We start from the raw sequence: 26197 nt of genomic DNA on the forward strand, positions 1-26197 counted from the left end.
ACAACGTAATGCCTATATGAGATTATGCCATGAATGATCATTGTCATAAAGATTGTTGTTCTTGTCAACCAAGTGTAATTTGTTACCATACCACTTGTCTGCCCCTGGGTCCATTCTGTTGGAAATATGTCCTAGAGGCAATAATAAATTGGTTATTATACTATATTTCATTATTCATGATAATCGTTTATTATCCATGCTAGAATTGTATTGATAGGAAACTCAGATACATGTGTGGATACATAGACAACACCATGTCCCTAGTAAGCCTCTAGTTGACTAGCTCGTTGATCAATAGATGGTTACGGTTTCCTGACCATGGACATTGGATGTCGTTGATAACGGGATCACATCATTAGGAGAATGATGTGATGGACAAGACCCAATCCTAAGCCTAGCACAAGATCGTGTAGTTCGTATGCTAAAGCTTTTCTAATGTCAAGTATCATTTCCTTAGACCATGAGATTGTGCAACTCCCGGATACCGTAGGAGTGCTTTGGGTGTGCCAAACGTCACAACGTAACTGGGTGGCTATAAAGGTGCACTACGGGTATCTCCGAAAGTGTCTGTTGGGTTGGCACGAATCGAGACTGGGATTTGTCACTCCGTGTAAACGGAGAGGTATCTCTGGGCCCACTTGGTAGGACATCATCATAATGTGCACAATGTGATCAAGGAGTTGATCACGGGATGATGTGTTACGGAACGAGTAAAGAGACTTGCCGGTAACGAGATTGAACAAGGTATCGGGATACCGACGATCGAATCTCGGGCAAGTATCGTACCGATAGACAAAGGGAATTGTATACGGGATTGATTGAATCCTTGACATCGTGGTTCATCCGATGAGATCATCGTGGAGCATGTGGGAGCCAACATGGGTATCCAGATCCCGCTGTTGGTTATTGACCGGAGAGTTGTCTCGGCCATGTCTGCATACTCCCGAACCCGTAGGGTCTACACACTTAAGGTTCGATGACGCTAGGGTTATAGGGAAAGTATGTACGCGGTTACCAAATGTTGTTCGGAGTCCCGGATGAGATCCGGGACGTCACGAGGAGTTCCGAAATGGTCCGGAGGTAAAGATTGATATATAGGAAGTATGGTTTTGGCCACAGGAAGTGTTCCGGGCATCACGGGTAGTGTACCGGGACCACCGGAGGGGTCCGGGGGTCCACCGGGAGGGGCCACGGGCCCCGGAGGCTTACATGGGCCAAGTGTGAGAAGTGACCAGCCCCTAGGTGGGTTGGGGCGCCTCCCCACCAAGGCCCATGCGCCTAGAGAGAAGAGGGGGCAAACCCTAAGGGCAGATGGGCCCTAAGGCCCATGCCTGGTGCGCCTTCCTCCCCCCCACTTGGCCGCCACCCCAGATGGGGATTGGGGCTGCCGCCACCCCTAGGGTGGAAACCCTAGGTGGGGGCGCAGCCCTCCCTCTCCCCCTATATATAGTGGAGGCAAAGGGGCAGCCCAACACACGAAGTTCTTCCCCTGTTGGCGCAGCCCCACCCCTCTCCCTCCTCGTCTCTCGTAGTGCTTGGCGAAGCCCTGCTGGAGTCCCGCGCTCCTCCATCACCACCACGCCGTTGTGCTACTGCTGGATGGAGTCTTCACAACCTCTCCTTCTCCCCTTGCTGGATCAAGGCGTGGGAGACGTCACCGGGCTACACGTGTGTTGAACACGGAGGCGCCATGGTTCGGCGCTTAGATCGGAATCAACCGCAATCTGAATCGCTACGAGTACGACTCCTTCATCCGCGTTCTTACAACACTTCCGCTTAGCGATCTACAAGGGTATGTAGATGCACTCTCCTTCCCCTCGTTGCTAGATTACTCCATAGATTGATCTTGGTGATGCGTAGAAAATTTTAAATTTCTGCTACGATCCCCAACAGTGGCATCATGAGCTAGCTCTATGCGTAGTTTCTATGCACGAGTAGAACATAAGTTGTTGTGGGCGTCAATTTTGTCAATTTACTTGTCGTTACTAGTCTTATCTTGATTTGGCGGCATCGTGGGATGAAGCGGCCCGGACCAACCTTACACGTACGCTTATGTGAGACTGGTTCCACCGACTGACATGCACTAGTTGCATAAGGTGGCTAGCGGGTGTCTGTCTCTCCCACTTTAGTCGGATCGGATTCGATGAAAAAGGTCCTTATGAAGGGTAAATAGAAATTGGCATATCACGTTGTGGTTTTGGCGTAGGTAAGAAACGTTCTTGCTAGAAACCTATAGCAGCCACGTAAAAACTTACAACAACAATTAGAGGACGTCTAACTTATTTTTGCAGCATATGCCGTGTGATGTGATATGGCCAAAATGATGTGATGAATGATATATGTGATGTATGAGATTGATCATGTTCTTGTAATAGGAATCACGACTTGCATGTCGATGAGTATGACAACCGGCAGGAGCCATAGGAGTTATCTTGATTTATTTATGACCTGCGTGTCAACATAAACGTCATGTAATTACTCTACTTTATTGCTAAAGCATTAGCCGTAGTAGTAAAAGTAATAGATGATGGGACAACTTGAAGAAGACACGATGATGGAGATCATGATGATGGAGATCATGGTGTCATGCCGGTTACAATGATGATCATGGAGCCCCGAAGATGGAGATCAAAAGGAGCAAATGATATTGGCCATATCATGTCACTATTTGATTGCATGTGATGTTTATCATGTTTTATATCTTATTTGCTTAGAACGACGGTAGCTCAAATAAGATGATCCCTCATAATAATTTCAAGAAAGTGTTCCCCCTAACTGTGCACCGTTGCGAAGGTTCGTTGTTTCAAAGCACCACGTGATGATCGGGTGTGATAGATTCTAACATTCGAATACAACGGGTGTAAGCCAGATTTACACACGCAATACACTTAGGTTGACTTGACGAGCCTAGCATGTACAGACATGGCCTCGAAACACGGAAGACCGAAAGGTCGAGCATGAGTCGTATAGAAGATACGATCAATATGGAGATGTTCACCGATGTTGACTAGTCTGACTCACGTGATGATCGGACACGGCCTAGTTGACTCGGATTATGTTTCACTTAGATGACTAGAGGGATGTCTATCTGAGTGGGAGTTCATTAAATAATTTGATTAGATGAACTTAATTATCATAAACATAGTCTAAATTGTCTTTGCAAATACGTTGTAGATAAATAGCTCATGTTGTAGCTCCCTGTTTCAATACGTTCCTAGAGAAAGACTAAGTTGAAAGATATTGTAAGCAATGATGCGGACTGGGTCCGTAGTCCGAGGAGTGTCCTCACTGCTAGACAGAAGGCTTACGTCTTTGATGCACCGCTCAATGTGCAAACCCTTACAACGTCGTCTGTGGATGTTGTGAACACCTGACAGACACATCCTGATGACTACTTGATAGTTTAGTGCACCATACTTCACGGCTTAGAATCGGGATTCCAATGACGTTTTGAACGCCATAAGACATATGAGATGTTCCAAGAGCTGAAATTGGGATTTCAGGCTCATGCCCGTGTTGAGAGGTATGAGACCTCTGACAAGTTCTTTTGCCAACAAGATGGAGGAGAATAGCTCAGCTAGTGAGCATGTGCTCAGAATGTCTGGGTGCTACAATCACTTAAATCAAGTGGGAGTTAAACTTCCAGATAAGATAGTGATTGATAGAGTTCTCTAGCCACTATCACTAAGCTACTAGATCTTCGTGATGAACTATGACATGCAAGGGATGGAGTTGATCCCGGAGCTGTTCGCGGTGCTTAAGACCGCAAAAGTAGAAATCAAGAAGGAGCATCAAGTGTTGATGGTTTAACAAGACCACTGGTTTCAAGAAGGGCAAGGGCTAGCAAGGAAACTTCATGGATGGCAAACCAGTTGCCGCTCCAGTGAAGGAACCCAAGGTTGAACCCAAACCCGAGACTAAGTGCATCAATTGTAAGGGGAACGGTCACTGGTAGCGGAATTACCCCAAATGCATGGTAGATAAGAAGGCTGAAAACTTCAACAAAGTATATACGTGTTATTAATGTGTACCTCAGTAGTACTCCTGGTAGCACCTGGGTATTGGATACCGGTTCAGTTGCTATTATTGGTGACTTGAAGCAAAAGCTACGGACTAAACGAAGACTGGCTAAGGGCGAGGTGACGATGTGTGTTGGAAGTGTTTCCAAAGTTGATGAGATCACCATCGCATGCTCCATCTGCCTTCGGGATTAGTATTCAACCTAGATCAGGTGTCTACGTTGAGCATGAATATGATTAGATCATGTTCATTGCAATACGGTTATTCATTTAAATTAGAGAATAATGGTTATTCTGTTTACATGAATAATACCTTTCATGGTCATGCACCCTATGTGAATGGTTCAGTGAATCTCGGTCGTGGTGATACACATGTTCACGCCAAAAGATGTAGATAGTACCACTTTCTTGTGGCACTGCCGCTTAGGTCATATTGGCGTAAGATGCATGAAGAAACTCCGTGTCGATGGATGTTTGGACTCACTTGATTTTGAATCGCTTGACACATGCGAGCCATGCCTCATGGGCAGGATGACTAAGACCCCGTTTTCAGGTACAATGAAACGGGCAAGTGACTTGTTGGAAATCATACATGCTGATGCGTGTGATCCAATGAGAATTGAAGCGTGCGGTAGATATAGCTATTTTCTCATCTTCACTGACGATTTGGGTAGATAAAGGTATATTTACTTAATGAAGCACAAGTCTGAAACGTTTGAAAAGTTCAAGCGATTTCAGAGTGAAGTTAAGAATCATCATAACAAGAAGATCATGTTCCTACGATCTGATCAAAGGGGATTGTCTGAGTTATGAGTTTGGCAATCACTTAAGACATTGTGGAATTGTTTCGCAGTTGAAGCCACCTGGAACACCACAACGTAATGGTGTGTTCGGACGTCGTAATCGAACCTTATGAGATATGGTGCGATCTATGATGTCTCTTACCGATCTACCGCTATTATTTTGAGGTTATGCATTAGAGACAGCTGCATTCACTTTAGATAGGACACCATATAAGTCCGTTGAGACGACGTCGTATGAACATTGGTTTGGCAAGAAACCAAAGTTGTCGTTTCTTAATGTTTGGGGCTGCGATGCTTAAGGCTTCAGCCGGAGAAGCTCGAACCCAAAAGCGGACAAACACATCTTCATAGAATACCCAAAGGTGACAGTTGGGTATACCTTCTATCTCAGATCCGAGAGCAAATTGTTTGTCGCTAAGAACGGGTCCTTTCTCGAGAAGGAGTTTCTCTTGAAAGAATTGAGTGGGAGGAAGATAGAACTTGATGAGGTTGTCGAACCTTTACTTCAACCAAAGAGTGATGCAACACAGAAAGATGTTTTCTGTGGCGCCTACGTCTATTGAATAGGAAGTTAATGATAGTGATCATGAAGTTTCGGATCAAGTTGCTATCGAACCTCGTAGGTCGACAAGGACATGTACTACTCCTGAGTGGTATGGTAATCCTGTCTTAGATATCATGTTGTTAGACAACAATAAACCTACGAGCTATGGAGAAGCGATGGTGGGCCCGTATTCCGACAAATGGTTAGAAGCCATGAAATCTGAGATAGGATCCATGTATCAGAATAAAGTATGGACTTTGATGGACTTGCCCGATGATCGGCAAGCCATTGAGATAAATGGATCTTTAAGAAGAAGACGGACGTGGGCGGTAATGTTACCGTCTATGAAGCTCGACTTGTGGGAAAGAGTCTTTTCACAAGTTCAAGGAGTTGACTACGATGAGAATTTCTCACTCGTAGCGATGCTTAAGTCCGTCGGAATCATGTTAGCATTAGTTGTATTTTTCGATTATGAAATCTGACAAATGGATGTCAAAACAAGTTTTCTTACCAGTTTTCGTAAGAAAAAGTTGTATGTGATACAATAAAAGGTTTTGTCGATCCTAAGGATGCTAAAAGGTATGCTGGCTCCAGCAATCCTTCTATGGACTAGAGCAAGCATCTCGGAGTCGGAATATATGCTTTGATGGAGTGATCAAAGATTTTAGGTTTATACAATGTTTGCTATAAACTTGTATTTACAAGAAAGTGAGTGGGAGCACTACAACATTTCTGATAAGTATATGTGGATGACATATTGTTGATTTGAAATAATGTAGAATTTCTGGAAAGCATAAACGGTTGTTTGAAGAGTGATTTTCAAAGAAAGACCTGGATAAAGCTGCTTACATATTGGGCATCAAGATCTATAGAAATAGATCAAGACGCCTGATGATACTTTCAAAGAACGCACACCTTAACATGTTTTTGAAGGAGTTCAAAATAGATCAGTCAAAGAAGGGGTTCTTACCTGAGTTGTAAGGTGTGAAGTTGAGTAAGGCTCAAAGCTTGACCACGGCAGAAGAAATAGGAAGGACGAAGGTCGTCCCCTATGCTTTTGTCATAGGCTATATACGGTATGCCATGCTGAGTACCGCACCTGATGTGTGCCTTGCCACATGTCTAGCAAGAGGGTACAAAGGTGATCTAGGAGTGGATCATCAGATAGCAGTCAAAATTATCCTTAGAGGAATAAGGAAATGTTTCTCGGTTATGGAGGTGATAAAGAGTTCGACGTAAAGAGTTACGTCGATGCAAGCTTAACACCTATCCGGATAGCTCTGAGTAGAGATACCGGATACGTATAATGGAGCAACAATTTGGAATAGCTCCAAGTGAAACGTGGTAGCAGCATCTAAGATATGACATAAAGTTTTGTGAAATACATAGGGATCTGAATATGGCAGACCCGTTGACTACAACCTCTCTCACAAGCATAACATGATCAAACCCAGAACTCATTGAATGTTAATCACATAGTGATGTGAACTAGATTATTGAGTCTAGTAAACTCTTTGGATATTGGTCAGATGGCGATGTGACCTGTGAGTGTTAATCACATGGCGATGTGAACTAGATTATTGACTCTAGTGCAAGTGGGAGACTGTTGGAAATATGTCCTAGAGGCAATAATAAATTGGTTATTATACTATATTTCATTGTTCATGATAATCATTTATTATCCATGCTAGAATTGTATTGATAGGAAACTCAGATACATGTGTGGATACATAGACAACACCATGTCCCTAGTAAGCCTCTAGTTGACTAGCTCGTTGATCAATAGATGGTTACGGTTTCCTGACCATGGACATTGGATGTCGTTGATAACAGAATCACATCATTAGGAGAATGATGTGATGGACAAGACCCAATCCTAAGCCTAGCACAAGATCATGTAGTTCGTATGCTAAAGCTTTTCTAATGTCAAGTATCATTTTCTTAGACCATGAGATTGTGCAACTCCCGGATACCGTAGGAGTGCTTTGGGTGTGCCAAACGTCACAACGTAACTGGGTGGCTATAAAGGTGCACTACGGGTATCTCCGAAAGTGTCTGTTGGGTTGGCACGAATCGAGACTGGGATTTGTCACTCCGTGTAAACGGAGAGGTATCTCTGGGCCCACTCGATAGGACATCATCATAATGTGCACAATGTGATCAAGGAGTTGATCACGGGATGATGTGTTATGGAACGAGTAAAGAGACTTGCTGATAACGAGACTGAACAATGTATCGGGATACCGACGATCGAATCTCGGGCAAGTATCGTACCGATAGACAAAGAGAATTGTATACGGGATTGATTGAATCCTTGACATCGTGGTTCATCCGATGAGATCATCGTGGAGCATGTGGGAGCCAACATGGGTATCCAGATCCCGCTGTTGGTTATTGACCGGAGAGTTGTCTCGGCCATGTCTGCATACTCCCGAACCCGTAGGGTCTACACACTTAAGGTTCGATGACGCTAGGGTTATAGGGAAAGTATGAACGCGGTTACCGAATGTTGTTCGGAGTCCTGGATGAGATCCCGGACGTCACGAGAAGTTCCGGAATGGTCCGGAGGTAAAGATTGATATATAGGAAGTATGGTTTTGGCCACCGAAAGTGTTCCGGACATCACGGGTAGTGTACCGGGACCACCGGAGGGGTCCGGGGGTCCACCGGGAGGGGCCACGAGCCCCGGAGGCATACATGGGCCAAGTGTGAGAAGGGACCAGCCCCTAGGTGGGCTGGGGCGCCTCCCCACCAAGGCCCATGCGCCTAGAGAGAAGAGGGGGCAAATCCTAAGGACAGATGGGCCCTAAGGCCCATGCCTGGTGCGCCTCCCTCTCCCCCCACTTGGCCGCCACCCCAGATGGGGACTGGGGCTGCCGCCACCCCTAGGGTGGAAACCCTAGGTGGGGGCGCAGCCCTCCCTCTCCCCCTATATATAGTGGAGGCAAAGGGGCAGCCCAACACACGAAGTTCTTCCCCTGTTGGCGCAGCCCCACCCCTCTCCCTCCTCGTCTCTCGTACTGCTTGGCGAAGCCCTGCTGGAGTCCCGCGCTCCTCCACCACCACCACGCCATCGTGCTGTTGCTGGATGGAGTCTTCTCAACCTCTCCTTCTCCCCTTGCTGGATCAAGCTAGGCGTGGGAAACGTCACCGGGCTGCACGTGTGTTGAACGCGGAGGCGCCGTGGTTCGGCGCTTAGATCGGAATCAACCGCAATCTGAATCGCTACGAGTACGACTCCTTCATCCGCGTTCTTACAACGCTTCCGCTTAGCGATCTACAAGGGTATGTAGATGCACTCTCCTTCCCCTCGTTGCTAGATTACTCCATAGATTGATCTTGGTAATGCGTAGAAAATTTTAAATTTCTGCTACGATCCCCAACACATTCTCCATTAATACTTTCTTCTACAAAATTTCCTCTTTATTTGCCTTTACCATTTGCCCTTTGGCCATACCATTATCTATCTATCTATCTATCTATATGTTTTTAACCTTGTAACTAGCAAGACAAGGGGCCTCACAAATCCCTTGCCATGTTGGGTGCAAGTATTTTTATTTGTTTGTGTGTAGGCGCTGCTTATCTTGTTGACTCTTACCGATTTGATTAAACCTTGCTTCTTAATTGAGAGATAACCTTTGCTGCTATCTACATCACCCTTCCTCTTCGAGGAAACCCAACTCCCGCGGGAGTAGCAGCCGCTGAGGCCATGTTGTCATCACTCCCCTACTGGAGCCAGCTTGACCTCTTCGACGACAACCAGAAAACCTTTGTGCATGTGCTCCTAAGTACCATTGCCCCGGAGTCGTAGTCTTCACCGTTGGACCCTTGAATCGATATGAAAAATCTGACAAAAAATCTCGCCGTCGCGTATGCACAATGAGAAACCCTTATCTCACTGCCCCGAGAAACTGGTAGGAATCTACACCAAGACTCCGTCTAATCCGTTCCAATGGAGAAATTTGAGGATGCTCAGAAATTGTTACTTTTTTGTTAGCATGAGAAGTACAAGAAATCCCCCTTTTCTAAGATAGATGTGAAAAAAATGAATCAACAATCTCAGCATGAAGTGAGCATAGCTCACATGGTTCGACTCAATCTAAAAAAATCCATCAACTCAGTTTGTCGAAGATGTTTATAGGGGTAAGACGGGTGTACATGTGTACATAAAGATGGGTGTACTTGAGTGTCTGCATTTGTATATTGTATTAAAAAGGCAATGCTATATTTTTTTGACAGTACAGACACTAACCGCACGCATGCACACTCTATTCATATGCGCACCTTCAAAAGATGAAGCCGACACATCATCTTAAGATTTATAAAGTTCCACAGACGCAACGTGTCAAAACTAAGACTTGATCCTCCTATAGCTATCCGACCACAGATTGGTTCACAAAAATAATCGGGAAAAAAGAACATTTTGTTTTAAAAAAAGAAAGTTATATCACGGACTGTTTTTCATCCCTGTTCACAAGAAAAAATATTGGCGCTGACACTGGGCCCACCGCGCAGTCCAGTACCACCAGGCCAACGAGAAGGGGAGAGAGAGAGGGAGAAAAAAAAAACTCCCGCACCTCATCTGTCCATCGGCCCCTGTCGCGTCCCCGTCCCGTCCCCGTCTCCGTCCGCTCGCATCACCTCCCCCTCGTGAGCCGCGCGCCCCGCCGCCAAACCCTAGCAGCCCCGGCGCCGCGCCGCGCCGACGGAGAGCGCGGGGCGGCGGCAGCCTGATGCGCAGCCGCCCGCGGGCGCCATGGAGCTCGCCCCCTTCAAGCCCGCGGCCGGCGCCCTCGTCGAGTGGGGCGGCGCGGGCTCGATCCCCGCGATGGTGGCGGCGCAGCAGCAGCAGCTGCACGCGCAGGCCGACCAGCTCCAGCGCCTCGTCGTCGCCCAGTGCCGCCTCACCGGCGTCAACCCGCTCGCCCAGGAGATGGTCAGCAGCTCCTCTTCCCCACTCTCCCCCCCTCCCCCCCCCCCCCCCCCCCGCACCTTTCTCGATCTACGCGCCTGTTTTCCTTCCCTCGCGCGGCCAGTTTTGCGCCTGATTGGGTGCCTGTCAAAGCTTAGGTTGGATAGTTCCGGTTTCTCCGGCTTATACTTCATTCAGTTTTTTCTGGTAGCTGTAGTTGGTTGTTGCTGTCGTGCTGTATGATGTAAATTCCATAGTTCTTTCTGCCCAGATTGTTACTGAATTTGTGCGGCTGCGCGGTGCTTTACTACACTACACGTGTTTATTTCTAATATCTAGGCCCTAGTTCATCCAGAATATTATGTATTTATTGGTTCTGATGACATAGTACTTGTAAAGCAATTGCCAAAGTTCTGACTTTGAGACAAACGGGAAACCAGAAGCTACGCGTATCTTGGGACAGCGGGATATTGAATATTCAAATCCTAATGCATCCATAATTTTATGTACCTTTTGATTCTCATACCATATAGTAGTAGTAAACGCCAAATCTGCAACTTTTAGACACTGAGAAATCGGAAGCTACACATGTTTAAGGACAATGCGGGGTACTGACTACTGATTTCATAGCTACACATGAAATTGTAAAATTACTTCTCTTTTACAAATCATGGTTTTCAAGAAATGAACTTCATAAGTTGTTTGAATGTATTTGTATATACTTTTGTAATATTGCCAGTTTTGCATGTTTGCCATCTTGCTGTGTCATTACCTTGCTTTAGACCCTCGATGTATGCTACAATGACTCTCTTTTACCCTTCTAGGAAATGGTTAATCTATTGACTAATCTTAAATTTGATTGTTTCTTACAGGCTGCTGGTGCATTGTCTATCAAGATAGGTGAGTTGTTTCTCTGCATCAATTGGATTCAGCTTGGCTTAACACTTTTTTTGATACATCAGTAAAAACACAATAAACTGACACAAGCATCATGAACTATAATATTGACAGACACTGAAAATTTTATTGGATTTAAGGAATTAAGGTTGAATCCTTAACTCATCACTCATGTCACAGCTGGCAAAATTAGATGACTAGTGCTCAGGCAACAAAGATTTTTAAAGATTATTGCACAATATCGTAATTATTGCCTGCTATTGAAAGCATTTCTTTTATAGCGTTTCAAATTTTGTAGGTAAAAAACCAAGGGATCTGTTGAATCCGAAAGCAGTTAATTCCATGCAGTCACTTTTTGCTGTGAAAGATACTCTTGGCAAAAGAGAAACTCGTGAAATTAGCGCACTTTGTGGGCTTACTGTTACAAAGGTCTGCTCCTTTTCTCTCATGTGCTGTTATTCTGTTTGTACCTTTATGTCTTATATGCCTGTTTATGTGTTCTTTATACACTTTTCTTATGATTGATTTGGAATGGAATTACACCTTCATCTTTTCACCATATACAAGTGAACAGTAGCCATTGAACTGGGTTCAAGTTTAACAGTATCTCTATATTTCCCCCCTTTTTATTTTAGCTTGATTGGTTGCAATGTGTTTGGTTCCTGTGTCAAACATGAGCTTATGATATCATTTGAATTCCCTTTTCCGTGAGTTGTTATTGACAAGCTCTTCCTCAATGGTTATTAGGTAAGGGAGTTTTTTGCAAGTCAGCGTACACGAGTAAGAAAAGCTGTCCGTTTGTCACGAGAGAAAGCACTCAAATTGGAGGCATCCAAGACAGCACTCAAATTGGAGGCATCCAAGACGGCTGCCAATGTATGCTCCTTGAACAGTGAGCAGACACCTCTTGACATTGAGACACATGCTCAAGTTGTCGAACCTTTGAGTACTTTAGAACCATTGGAGATGTTCCAAAGCTCTTCACAACTAGTGGAGGTCCCTCAGAGCTCTCTACAACAACCAGAGGTCCAGCAGTGCACTGCAACCCCAATCCCTATCACCCCTACGGGAACAATCCAACCAACTGATGCTAAGATTAATCCAGATTCTGTTCAAAAGGAAACCAAACAAGAGGAAGTTGCCCCTGGTGTTGAGTCAGAAGATAAAAAGTTTTTGGATAGTATATTTGCCCTAATGCGGAAGGAGGAAACATTCTCTGGACAGGTCAAGTTGATGGAATGGATTCTTCAAATAAATAATGCTACGATTCTTAGTTGGTAAGATATAGGTCTTATAGTATGTACAGAGCTTGAAATGATTATATCATTCCTAGCTTCACGTTTCCAAGAACTGTGCAGGTTCTTAACAATGGGCGGTTTGACTATTGTGTCAACATGGCTGAGCCAAGCAGCTACTGAAGAGCAAACAACTGTTATTCTCGTCATTTTCAAGGTTCTTATTTGTGCCATCTGAGCATGTATGTATATGTGTATAGCATGTATTTTGAACTATCATCTCATTGCTGTAGGTGCTTCTTCACCTCCCACTACATAAAGCTTTGCCCGCCCACATGTCAGTTGTATTGCAAACTATTAACAGATTGCGGTTTTATAGGACACAAGGTGTGTAGAAACTGCCACAAGACTTACATTTGTATTGCATGATCTTTGACATCAGAAAGACAATTTCTAGTTTGATAATGTTTCAACTTTCAAAGGCCTAATCATGTTGTTAATTTCTATATTTGCTTCCCCAGTACAGTATTGTTGAGATGCATTTTCCATCAGAATTAGTTCTAGCATTTTTTGCATTTCTTATTGCACAGCTGTATGAACTTATGCATTTATTGATTTTCTTAATTTCCTGGGGTGCTTACTAATACATATCTGATTTTTGAAGATCAGACATATCTGGCAGGGCCAGAAACCTGCTCTCCAGATTGAGTAAAGTGCTCGTACGGAGTCAGGCATCGAAGAAACCTCAAAAAGATTTAATCTGTAAACAAAGGTGAGTTCCACATTGTTTGCTATTACCTTTTCTCTAGGTTTCCATTGTGGTAATTTATTTTCTATTACAGGATAAGTGAAATTCTCCACGATGAGTCCTGGAAATCTGAAGTTGATATTACTGTAAGTATCTAAGCAATGATATATATATGCATCGGTAGATTCACATGTTCTGCAATTTAATCGCTGTGTTCTATCAGGAGGAGATCCTTGCCTTGACTGAAGGTGCAAGTGAGAGCAGGTGCGTTTTTACATCTCACTATGGTTTCTTCTTTGAATTAGTTTAAACTGTAGTAATGCTAAGTGATTTTCATTACCTCTATTTTGTTTGGTAAATTTTTGTTTGACTTGGTCTGTGTGGCATTGTGCAGAAAGCCTGAGCCCAAGAAAACTCCACTGCTGCTCACTGCTTCTGCTGATGAGTCATATAAAAAGAGTCCTGTGCAGACAAGTATCCTTTTGTTATGTTTAAGTTCACCACTACCAGTTTTACTTCTCTTTCTGAACATATTTTTGTCTGTGCCTGTGTATAATATGCTATTATAGGATTTTTTCCAACCACATTCATATTATAGTCATCCTTCGCAAATAGTAGTGTCTACTTAACTAATCTGTACTAAGATCTGGTGGCTTTAGTAGTTTCATCAGTATCTTGCACTTCTTATATAAGGTCCCTTCAGGAGCTTCTCAATTTTTATTTTGTCCTTGGTTGGTGTGTGTTGTGTCTGGTTAATTTTTTTTGATAACATATCTTATTAAATTGGTATTACTAATAGCTTCCTTTTCAGTTTTCTCTCCAGTTACAGCTTGTGTACATATAGGTCCTCAAAAGATAGTGTTGCTGTCTATTGTTGTTTTAACTGTATAAATTGGATGGTTCATGAATAAAAATAACTAGTACACATAATTGTGCATGTAGACTTCATATTGGTTATTATTCATTATGATTGAGGTCATCTTCAAATTGAATTTTTTACTTTGTTACTTCAGTTATATTGACATTTATCATATCTCAAACTTGTGTGAATTTCCTTAGCTAATTTACAGAGTCCAAAGAAAGAAGAAAAGTTCAACTTGTAGAACATCCAAATCGGAAAGCTGCCGGCAAGAACGCTCATTCTGCAAGGACCATATGTACAAATAATAGCAGACCATTATCTGCAGATGATATCCAAAAAGCAAAGATGCGTGCCATGTTTATGCAGGAGAAGTATGGCAAGGTTGACACAAGTAAAGTGTCTGATAAACCTGAGACGACAGAAAATAAAAAACCCTCTGGCTTGGTCAACTCAAATGAGCCCCCTATGCCCAGAAGTCCCCTCACATCAACTGCTAAACAACCTGTTGACCCAAGCCCATCAACTTCTATACAGAATGCTGTACCTTTGTCTGATAATCCAGAAATCCTGGCCACTCCGAAGCTAAACATAGCTCTCAGAGAGACCCCCATAGAGAAATTGGATTCCAAGAGGGTTCATTGGCAGATACCACCAGGTATACCTTTGCTTTGTGCTCCCTCACTTGCCCAATTTCTTAAGAGTATTGGGTCTATCCGAGTTCAATAAACTTCTCTGGACAACAAGAGCCAGTGAAGTCGTATGGTTAATGGAGTGTTTGGCGGCTTAAGAACTTGGGAGTGCATTGTCTTTTGTTTGTAACAACACCCTAAGCTTTTGTGAATGGCGTAAACCATAGCTTAGATCAGGTTTGATCTCCAAAATCAATATATGGAATGAATCTCCTTCAGTTGAAACTTGAAACGGAGAAAACTGCACCTCAACATACCTTTTGTGTTACACATGACCTGGGCGTGTGTCATTTCTTTTGTTTGATCTCATGCACGCCAGTTATATGTGCATTTTCAACGCTATGAGTAACTCATCTAAGATGTACATTTGAACCTAAGACGGGTAATCAAATGAAGGTTATCCAAGACACAGGGTCAACATTGCGTACAATTTTCTGCAATGGCACAAGAAATTAACATTTATGGTTTCCCATGTATCATATGAACATGCGTGTAGTACCATGCTTTCAGGCTGCATCGCTAGTTACTTAGTGTACTTGTAGGAAGTATGCTGAGTAAATCCACAACGGTTTATACTTGGACCAATGTGTTTATACAGTTCCTGAGCATATCGATCTGGAAGAACAAAAATAATGATGAAAGTGGATCATGTGCCTGGCATAGCATGTGACCTGAAAATCTGCATCATATATGTTGCGTCCAAATTTTTGGCCATTCAAAATTCATACACAAGATGACAAACAAGTACTCCTCTCATAGCACATTGAATAGTTGTGGTTTGGCCTGGCACATGCCATGGCGGTGCCCAGTGCGTGTGACCTACACATATATTATGCATCCAGTTCATTAAAAAATATCCAGCATAATCCACTAATAGCCGCTTTGTGTATTAATGTAAAATTACTTGCTAAAAGCAGTAGCCATTCAGGAGGTGTGTTTTACTTCATAATTCGCTATTTTCTGGCAGTTGTAAACTGTTCAATTTCTTTTCTGGGAGTTTGCAGAGCAGATGAAAAGCTCTGGGGTCCTTTGCTTATATCAAATGCTACCCCATGCTGAAGTTACATGGACCATCAAGAAATACAATGTTGTTTATTTAAATATAAATCATGTTGCCTGTTCCTTAATTTGCAGTGCACATGGGGAATTGTATGTAAGCGTTCTTATAATTTGGTCTTATTTGACCTGCAGCTGTGTGACTGACTGACTGTGGTAGGCCTACCTGTTTCTGTATCAGAAGCAGCCACTTCTTGGCCCTTCGAATTTTGATACTTATTTGCAGCAAAATACTCCCTCCGTTCCTAAATATAAATATACATCTGTATGTAGTTCATATTGAAATCTCTAAAAGGACTTATTAGATACGGAGGGGGTATATATTACCTGACACTTGACATTGACGTAAATGGACTACCTAGCGATTTTGTTCATTATTACTTATCATACAAACAACTCGGCTCACTAGGAAGATATTTCACAGAGATACCGTTATGCTGTCGGCAATTGCTGTTTCAACAACTGTTAACAAAATAGAAAAGCTGTGAAATTGGGTTTAAAATAGCTGCGAGTTTGATAAATAAAGGAACTAAACTGAGGATCTTGATAGCCAAACCTTAACATGAAGAAGCAACGGGTTGAATGATGTGATCCAGCTATTTTAACCAGTTGAGGTTAAATACAAGGAACTTACCAATTGATACCATTGCGTTTTGCCTGCTGCAGAGATTAAAATGTTCTTGCTTCTTTAACTTTCTAATTCTAATATTTTATTAGGCTGTTACCTGGAACATGACCTATGCTCTATTGGTTTATCTGTTCATTGTTTGAAGTTTATTATCTCCTATTGCAGAGGTGTGGATAGACCCCTCGTGGAGTGTTAGTGCCGGGGAAAACAGCAAGGAGCTTGACGTTCAGGCACAGAGAAATCGACGTGAGAAGGAAACCTTTTATGCAAGTCCAAAGGACATCCCATCGAATCCCAAGGACCCATGGGATTCGGAAATGGACTTTGACGACAGCCTGACCCCAGAAATTCCAATTGAGCAGCCACCAGATGCTGACACTATGGAGGTGGATAGCGTCGGAGCTGCCCCTCCAAACATGGTTGTTCCTGGTGAGATCCAGCAAGTTGGATCAACCTCGTCGTCATCTCTGACAGTCGCTTCTGGTGCAAATGGTGCAGCTTCTGAGCCAGATCTTGAGCTGCTTGCAGTGCTGCTCAAGAATCCACAGCTTGTATTTGCTCTATCATCTAACGAGGTGGGGAACCTGCCAACCGAGCAGACTGTCGCCCTCCTGGACATGCTGAAGCAGACTGGCCTTGGACTTTTGGAGCTGGTCAATAGTCTGCCCAACGGTGCTGGGGTTCCAAACAAGCCTGAACCCGTCCCTGAAACTATCCCTACTTCACTTCCATCACCGACTCCTCCAAAAGATCTTCCAGCAAGTGTTAGTCCGCTGGCTCTCTTTTTCTTTTCTTTTTCCAGTGTCAAGGCTGTCACTCTTTGTTCATGTATATATGTATGTTATCTTTGGCAGGTGGGCTGGAGATCTGATTTTCCGACGCATGTGAGGGCCCCAAACTTGCAGCAGGCGCAGTTACCAAATAATGGAAACACACCTTTTGCAAGCGAAGTGCACCAAAGCTTCTCAAATGTTGTTAGTCCGTTGCCTTCACAACCCTATACTTCAGTTTCTGCCTTGCCGGCACACATCCAAAGTAACGCCCCGTCTTTACAATCTCAGTCGGCGATCTCAGTAAATTCGCTGACTCAGTATGCTGCGCCCGTGAATAACATGTTGGATAGAACCTTGGTACACCAGCATACCCAGCCATATGGCTTGGCGTCTGATCATGCTGCAGTGGCCATCCATCAGCAGCCAGCGGTAAATAAACCAGCCCATGAATTTCAGAACATGTCAAACTCCGGTCTAGCACGTTCCTTGACGCCCGAGCCGAATGCCGCTTATGCGACATTCCCCTGGCAATCTGGTGCTGCTACTGTTGCAAGCACTGGACGGAGTACAACACCTGATCAGTGGGCCGACCGCGTAACCAATTCATATAATGACGCGTCAGCGCCCTATCTTAACCAGAGTGCTTACAGCAACCAAAGCTCATACGATGCCTATGGTTCTTCTACGTCAGCCTCATCCCAGGGACTGAACAGAAATGGTTACACCCAAACAACGTCAGAGTACCAGATGTTGGGGCGTAACGTTCGCCAGCGACACTCGCTATCCCCGGAGCCAGGTTCCGCTAGAGTATATGGTGGCACACCAGGGTACATTCTGGAGGTGTCGAAGTTGGGGAATTACGGGCAGCAGAGCTACAATCCTCCTGTGGCGTCAAGGGACTGGAGTTCCGGGCAGCAGAGTTATACCCCGGCTGAACCATCAAGGGACTGGAATTCTGGGCAGCAGAGCTACATCCCGGCTGAACCATCCAGTGACTGGAGTTCCGTGCAGCAGAGCTACACTTCGGCTGAATTATCAAGGGACCGGAGGTCCGGGCAGCAGGGCTACACCCCAGCCGAGCCTTCAAGGCAGTGGAGCTCGGGGCAACAGAGCTACACTCCAGCTGAACCTTCAAGGCAATGGAGCTCCGGGCAGCAGGGCTACACTCCAGCTGAGCCTTCAAACCAATGGAGCTCCGGCCAGCAGGGCTACACTCCAGCTGGGCCTTCAAACCACCGGAGCTCCGGGCAGCAAGGCTACACCCCAGCAGAGCCTTCAAGGCAGTGGAGCTCGGCGCAACAGGGCTACACCCCATCCGACCCTTCAGTGCAGCAGGGCTACACCCCCGCCGAGCCGTCGAGGCCGTGGAGCACGGCCAGCCAGGGGGCCCAAAACCCTGACACATCAAGGCAATGGAGCGGCGCCGGGAAGCAAGACTATTACAACACTCCGAGCGACGGCCGGAGTCCGTATGACCAGCGGCGGAGAAGACGATGGGAGTGAGTTGTACATTAGCTAATTCTTTTGGGGCTCCCTCCCTCATTGTGTGATGTTCCATTCGTTAATTGTGGTGGTCCTCTGCGATTGGCGCCGAGGACGTCGAGAAAAACTATACATCATGTAATGTCAGTAGTAGTAGTAGCTGCAGGTGGATGATGGAGAACAGAGGGAAACAGGAAACTTATAGTAGAGAGGATAGGTATGCATCCAATGATAGCCAAAATTTTCTTTCCGCCGCACGCGCGTCTGCCATATTGGGCGATCTGTCTCCGTCTTCGGCGTCTTGCGCGTTTTGTGTGTGCTGCAAAGGGAGTGGGGAAGAAAAGAGGTGGCGCGTGGCTTCCAGGGAATGTACCTTGTTCTTTATTCGCATCGTCAATCAATTAGGAGTAGATGCTTGGTGTTTTTTCAGATCTTTTCATTGTTGTGTTTCATTTCCGAATTCCCAAAACTTAGGGACAGAGAAAGGATATTGATAAGCAGCCAACGTCAGATTTTTAGATATGGCAAACCGAGCATATTTTATGGCAAATTATGTTGGCATGAAGATATCAATTTCCTTTAGCAAACACAGATGGTGGATCTATCGGTACCAGATTATATACCAGGATTTGTCGTGCCATATAAACATTTGATTTGCCGTGCTTAACCGGCGAACGTCAAATCCTTAACAATTTTGATAAAAAGTATCAATTTTGCTAAAGCACATCTAGACGTGCCATAAGTATCGCACATCTAAGTTTTATGTCATTGATCTTACATCGAGATTCGTGTGAATATTTTCTTTTTCTTTTTTCTTTTTCTCTTTATATTTGATTCACTCACTTAGATGTGTAATAATTAGAGCATATCTAGATGTGTCCTAGACACACCCAAATATAGGATTAGTGTTCAATGACGTCTTTATACTACATGAACAGTAGAAACATAAGATTCTTTCCCGAGTGATTAGAGTGGATACAAATGTTCCTATTGAAGGTAGTGCAAATGAATCCTAAGAAAAGACATGTTTGATTTAGGTAGTAGTATATAATCTGGTACTCTGTCTGTAAAGAAATATAAGAGAGTTAGTGAAAAAAATAATCAAATGTTTATATGGCACGACAAATCCTGGTACATAATCTGGTACCCTGGTACTTTGGAGGCCGAGCTCCATGGAGCTCGGTTTTGAAAAAAATAATCAAAATTCCTCAAATTTCATATTTTTTACATTTCAAAAAAATCTGAAAAAAATAAATGCAGATATACATGGAGGAATAAACACATTTGTGTAAATTTTCAGGGCAAAATGCGTTGAAATGAGAGCTGTGAAAAAGACAAATCTTGGGCTTTTTAACATATGATACTATTCATCCTCCCAGGCTATGAATTTGTCTTTTTTGTATACATTGTATTTCAACGTATTTCATCTTGAAATTCTACACACATACACATAACATCCTTATTTACTTACACAATTTTTTTCATATTTTTTGAAACCGAAAAGTTTAAATTTTGATTTTTTCAAAAAAAGGCATCCATGAAGGCCGAGAGCCAAACGCCCGTTCTCTTTATGAATGCTCTTATATTTCTTTAGAGGAAGTATATTATAGTGTGGTTATGCAAAGATCCATGTCTGTCCTTAATTTAACTCATACATTAAACAATAAACTAACATTTTTTCAAGAAAACTTTCGATCTATTCTTCACTTGTCAAAGTAGTACAAAAAACACCAGAAGTAAAAATTACATCCAGGTCCATAGGCCACCTAGCGACGACTACAAGCACTGGAGCGAGCCGAAGGCACGCCGCCATCATTGCTCCTCCCTCATCGGAGTTGGGCAACTATTGTTGTATTAGACAGTCGGGAAGTCGTCGTGGTAAGGCCTATAGGACCACCACACTAGGACAACAACCGCTGCCGATGAAGAGAATCGTAGATCGGAAGGATCCAACCTGTAAACACACATAGGTAGACAAACGAAGACCGGATCAAGACGGCTCCACATAAGACAAATTTTGATCGGATCCCGTGAGATCCGCCAGAAACACACCTTCACACGCCCTCCGACTATGCTAAAGGCATCGTCAGAACGGGGGCTAGGCAGGAAAGACCTTATTCTATCTTCAAAAAGCCGCCGCCACCTCGTCTTCTTGAGCATGCCACAAACCCTAACAAAACTCATAAAAACACCTAAAAACGGAGCCCTCCTGCTGACAAGTGTCGGGATCCACCGCGGCTCCATGGTCCAAGGATCGTAGGAGACTAGGTGGACCGGTGGGGGCGCCGGCGAGAGACATGAAAACCCTGGATGAGAGTTTTCACGAGGGAAGGAGGAGGATTACGAGGGAGGCACGCACCTCCGTGGGTTCCAGCCCACAAGTGCAGAATTATTGGGGTGCGGCACCGAATAATCTTATCCACTAGATTATGATGAACTGACGGCATGTATGTATGCAACTTGGTGGACAGTTCTTCTTGGTCACTGAGAAATAGCAGCAGTTCCAACAAGTTACAAGAACGGTTTCTTTTGCCATCTGTAGTAGGCACACACACACACACACGCGATCGAAATGAGATTTATTTCACAAACCATGCATGCATCCATACATGGTACTACTACTCCCTTAGTTGCACTGAATGCTGCTCCTGTGTGGTCGCAGAGACGACGACTTGCCACAGTTCTGTGTGCAGCAGCAGTAGGTCATGAAGGGGAAGGGGGCGCAGTAGCCCGCGTCGTACCCTTCCGCCCGGCACGGCTTGTTGCAGGTGCCGCGCTTGGCGCACAGCCCCCCGTGCCACGTCTCGCTGATCTCGCCGCAGATGATGTATCCGGCTGCACCCCATCATCATCACCAGTTGCCACGATTAGCCACGAATTATGATCAATCAATCCAAAGAATGAATGAATGAAGAAAAGAAATTATTACTACGTACGAGGGTGCTCAGCAACGGAGTCAGGGATGTCCCGAGCGCAGTTAGCCATGGCGATGATCAGCAGACACACACTCAGCTTCATTAATAAGCTCTTCTTCATCGCCGACCACGCTCCCATGGCCATGCCTATGCCTATGCCTATGCCTATGCTTTGGTTACTCCTCCCCCCCTTCCAATATCCGCATATATAGTCTAGGGGTTCAGATGTGCAATAATGTGTTAGATTTATCCCACCATATAGCTCTTCTCAATTATCTAATAGTTTCCTTATGGCTACAACATTAGCTTTCTCAAATCACACGTTGTCATAGCCAAATTTATTTCATAAGATATCTATGGCTTACGTACTACGTACATCATTCCTTTAGGATATATTCACATGTCCCGTTTCTTGTTTCTTGCAGACTACAAAGACGTGTATGATGTTTGACAAGGTCAAACTTTGTACGATGTATCCCCAGCATTCATCTTATAGGTACGAGATATAATGATATATGTTTGTCGGATAGTGTGGGTAACATCTATCTATCTATCCGTCCGTCCGATGGTCGGTCTGTCTATCTGTGTCTATCTATTCTATCTGTCTATCTATCTATCTATTTATTTATCATTATATACTAAAAGCAAAATACAGTGTCTCATAGAGGTATCACATTAAGTCACTCCATCCAAATTAACCTAATCATTGATTCTTAAATTTGTGGCTAGACTTTCATGCAGAACTATTAGTCATCTAACCATGTCAATGTAATCATCTTCATGATTTATATTGATTACTGTATATACTAAAAGCAAAATACAGAGTATCATTGAGGTACCAAGTTAAGCCACATCATCCAAATTAACTTAGTCATTGGATCTAAATTTATGGTTAGATTTTAATGCAAGATTATTAGTCATCTAACTGTATCGGGGCAAACATGTTCATGATTTGTATTGAGAAGGTTATATTCATATATGGATGTGGTTGATCAGGTGTGGAAACGGATTACCCAAAAGACGTATCTATTTAGTAAAATATAAATCTAATTATATTGTAAAAGAAAAATACAGGGTCTGATAGAGCACTAGTGCAAAACCAGGCTATAGCACCGGTTCGTAAGGCCCTTTAGTGCCGGTTCTGGCACCGGCATTAAAGGGTGGGGACTAAAGCCCCCCCCCCCCTTTAGTACTAGTTCTGCACGAACCGCCGCTAAAGGGCCACCACGTGGCACGAGCCAGCGCCGGGGGCGGGGAGACCTTTAGTACTGGTTGGTAACACCAACCGGTACTAAAAGTTTTGGGGTTTTTTGGGTTCAGGATTTCTTTTTTCCTTTAATTTTGTGTTTTCCATTTAATTCTTTTTCATTTCCTGCTATTTTACAATACTACATATTGTACACGTTATGCATATATATAAATAGAATTTCTCGTAGAACCGATCATATATATATACATACATACATACATACATATCATCGAATGTCTCGCACCATCCATTCACACATACACATGTATACATATACAATTTGGTATATATAATTTCTCCTACATGGAGGCATTACTGCGGTAGCGGGTAATGGTATTCTCCTTTGGAATCTATGACATGGTCGAGCAAAAATCCCGCTATTTCCTCTTAAATTGCTCGTACGCGATCCTCCGATAGGATCTGATCCCGCACCTCATCGAACTTTTAAGAAGAAGATCAATATGCATGCATTAGTTGTGTGATTAGATATCGGTAATGATGTAAAAATTGTGAATCGTGTTCTGGCAAACGTACCCATAGCTGTCTATCAGATGTGCTCCTTTCGGACGTCACCATGAGAATGTTCTCGCAAACGTAGTACACACATAAATCATTCCCCGGAGTCTGCCTCATGGCCTTTACGAGAATAGAATTTCAATCAGATAATAATTAATCAAGCATGATAATTAATGATATTGAAACTAGAATTAAAGAGATGGTAGCTAGCTAGTACTACTTAATTACTTACCTTGGGTCGATACCAAAGCAGCTTTTGTTTCCATTTGCCTGGAACCGTTTTGATGTACTTTTGCCAAGCCCTGCCCGCCGGCAAAGAAAATAAATAAAGGAGTTATTAATTAGTTGATATCAGGAAATGACGAACTAAAGAGGCCGACATATAGTTCAATAATGATCGAAATTACCTGTCAATTATCCCCTTCACGGTTGCGTAGTCACTAGATTCTTGAAGTAGTGAGTCCAGTACTTCAACTTTTCTTTCATCAACTCGAATGTCTAACAAGATCCAGTGGTAACTGCATGTGCATACGTTTGCATGTATAAATTAAGCAGGCATGCGCATAACACTCATCAACTACCATAAACCCTATACACTTATTAATATCTAGCTAGGAATTAAACAAAAACAAAATTTGTAGTATAATACAGTGTGACTCACCGGAAGTTGTAAGGAAGTAGTATATCTACATTGGTATTGAGGCGCTTCAAGAACTCTAGCATTTTTTTATCTACGTCGGCTCGATACCATTCATATGACCATGTGTATTCATTAATGGTATTTGAGTCAATGAACCCAATGCCATAGCGTCCAGCTTTTTTCATTTCATAGATCTTCACCCTGTGCATAATACCAGAAAAAATATAATGAGGATAATTATAGGTAATATAATGATCAACGAGAGCACCACAACTAGCTTCAGACTTAAATTACAGAAAGAAATCACTTACAAACAATAGCAACTGACGATAGATTTTTCAAGTGCGTCTTGATTGAATAACTGAAACAGTTCTGAATACTCAACAGACAGAGCTAGCTGATGGAAGTAATGTTCTTCCTTGACTTTCACCATAAGGGACTCTTGATTGTTAGTCTTGGTAATTTTCATGTATCATTGATGCAATTCATACATTCTCGTTGGGAGCTTCTTGACCTCCTCAGGCTTGACCAAAGGTTCGCCGCGGACATATTTCCGTTTTAGCTCCTCTTTAAAAGTTTCCATGGGCTCCAAGCCCAGGAGTTGTTCTACAGTGCATCCGATCTCTTTAGCATGCCTTATATGGTCGTCGGTTATTACCAGCTGATAGGCGCCGGTACTCGCATGTGTTGGTACAATGAGCGGGAGGATTGATTGCACCGCCTGTTCTCTCAGCCGGGGAACAATTTTCCCGCTATTTTGGCAGCTGCTTGGCTTGAGCTTGAGCTCGACTCCTTCTGTTGTCGTGCTCGATGTGCCTTTCTGATTTGGCGCTCATAGTTTGAGTCAACAGGCTTGGTAGCTGGTTTTCTTGGCATATGAATAAAGTGGTCAAGGATTTCCTCAGGCACTTTCTCCTTTGGCGGCGGTGGCGGTTTCGATCCAAAATGGGCGTCCACTTGGGCCTTCATTATGGCTGCGTTTTGCTCCTCGATCATGTCGTAAGGCCTCTGCGGAAGAGGCGCGAGGCTTGGACCATATTGAAATCGCTTGCCTCCACCTGTACCTCCTGTACTACCTCGACTTGTAGTGCTACGCACCATAGCTCCAGCGGCTCTCTTCCGCTGTTGAGCTGGCGGAGACGGCTGACATGGATGACTTGGAGGAGAAGTGGACTGACACGGTGTCGGACTTGGAGGAGGAGGAGGAGTGGGCTGACGCAGTGCCGGACTCGGAGCAGGAGTGGCCTAACGCGGTGACGGACTTGGAGGAGGAGGAGTGGCCTGACGCGTTGGCGGACTTGAAGGAGCAGGACTGTGCTGAGGCGGTGGCTGATGATCACTTGGAGGAGCGGGAGATTGCTGACGTGGTGGCGGACTTCGAGGAGGAGTCGGCTGACGCGGTGTCGGTTGCCTTGGAAAGATGATGCAATCCTTTCTTCATAGGATGATACGATGTTTGGCCTCTCCCAGTGTGTGCTCCTCGTCACCTCCAGGAATGTCAAGCTCTAGCCCCGAATATTGGTCCACCACTTCATCAACCACGACATGAGCATAGCCAGCTGGAATCGGGTTGCAATGGAAGGTTGCTTCGGGGGAATTTGTATAAGCAACATCGTCTGCCACCTTCATGGATATGTTCTTCATTTTGAAGTGTAGCTCGCAATTAGTGTTCTCCATGATGTCATCCACAGGGTATCTATCCAGCAGCTGTGGCTCGCTTGGGGTGGAACCCACACTGCTTCTCAGCATGGATGGGATGGTGCTATCCAATGCTGGATCATGCGCTAGCTGCTGCCACTGCTGAGACCCCCTTTCTTGGCTAAGTGAGTCGATTTGCTGCTGCTGCCGCTGGAATTGGAGTGCCAACTCCGTGTGCTTTGATTCTAGGCCTTTAAGGTGTTCTACTTCCTGCTTCCTCTGCTCCTCCTCCAGCTTCCTATTCTTCTCCTCCTCCATCTTCCTTCTCGCACGGCTTCTGTAGTCGGCGTTCCAGTCCGCAAACCCCTCATACCACGGAACAACGCCCTTGCCTCGTGTTCTTCCCGGGTGTTCAGGATTTCCCAGGGCGCGCGTAAGCTCATCGTTCTCTCTGTTGGGCGTGAACACCCCAGTTCGAGCCTCTTCTATTGCAATAAGTATCTTATCTTCGACTCCTTTAAGACTTGCCCTCTTCGAAACCTTGCCTGTCTTCGGGTCCAACGCCCCCCATGCACATAGAACCAAGTCCTA

At 44.2% G+C, this 26197-nt stretch overlaps 2 protein-coding genes across 2 annotated transcripts; one reads left to right on the forward strand and one right to left on the reverse strand.

Moving 5' to 3' along the window:
• Positions 1-9936: 9936 nt before the first annotated feature.
• LOC123063270 (homeobox protein LUMINIDEPENDENS) lies at positions 9937-19077 on the forward strand. The gene is made up of 13 exons (XM_044487012.1): positions 9937-10302; positions 11151-11178; positions 11474-11604; positions 11923-12452; positions 12534-12627; positions 12704-12797; positions 13080-13182; positions 13253-13304; positions 13382-13422; positions 13553-13632; positions 14229-14675; positions 16559-17157; positions 17248-19077. The coding sequence occupies exons 1-13, from the start codon at positions 10123-10125 to the stop codon at positions 18667-18669; spliced, it is 3801 nt and encodes a 1266-aa protein (XP_044342947.1). The 5' UTR covers positions 9937-10122; the 3' UTR covers positions 18670-19077.
• Positions 19078-21100: 2023 nt separating this feature from the next.
• LOC123059168 (uncharacterized) lies at positions 21101-21790 on the reverse strand. Its single transcript, XM_044481803.1, has 2 exons — positions 21585-21790; positions 21101-21483 (listed from the first exon to the last, which is right to left on the reverse strand). The coding sequence occupies exons 1-2, from the start codon at positions 21706-21708 to the stop codon at positions 21275-21277; spliced, it is 333 nt and encodes a 110-aa protein (XP_044337738.1). The 5' UTR covers positions 21709-21790; the 3' UTR covers positions 21101-21274.
• Positions 21791-26197: the final 4407 nt, after the last annotated feature.

The sequence above is a fragment of the Triticum aestivum genome, chromosome 3A, assembly GCF_018294505.1.
Source record: "Triticum aestivum cultivar Chinese Spring chromosome 3A, IWGSC CS RefSeq v2.1, whole genome shotgun sequence".
NCBI classification, from domain to species: Eukaryota; Viridiplantae; Streptophyta; class Magnoliopsida; order Poales; family Poaceae; genus Triticum; species Triticum aestivum.

Coding starts and splice junctions, on each gene's coding strand:
- LOC123063270 (XM_044487012.1), top strand. CDS start 10,123: ATGGAGCTCGCCCCCTTCAAGCCCGCGGCCGGCGCCCTCGTCGAGTGG. Junction 12,798..13,079: donor GCGGTTTTATAGGACACAAG/GTGTGTAGAAAC, acceptor TTTGAAGATCAG/ACATATCTGGCAGGGCCAGA. Junction 14,676..16,558: donor TCATTGGCAGATACCACCAG/GTATACCTTTGC, acceptor CTCCTATTGCAG/AGGTGTGGATAGACCCCTCG.
- LOC123059168 (XM_044481803.1), bottom strand. CDS start 21,708: ATGGCCATGGGAGCGTGGTCGGCGATGAAGAAGAGCTTATTAATGAAG. Junction 21,484..21,584: donor CTCCGTTGCTGAGCACCCTC/GTACGTAGTAAT, acceptor GATGGGGTGCAG/CCGGATACATCATCTGCGGC.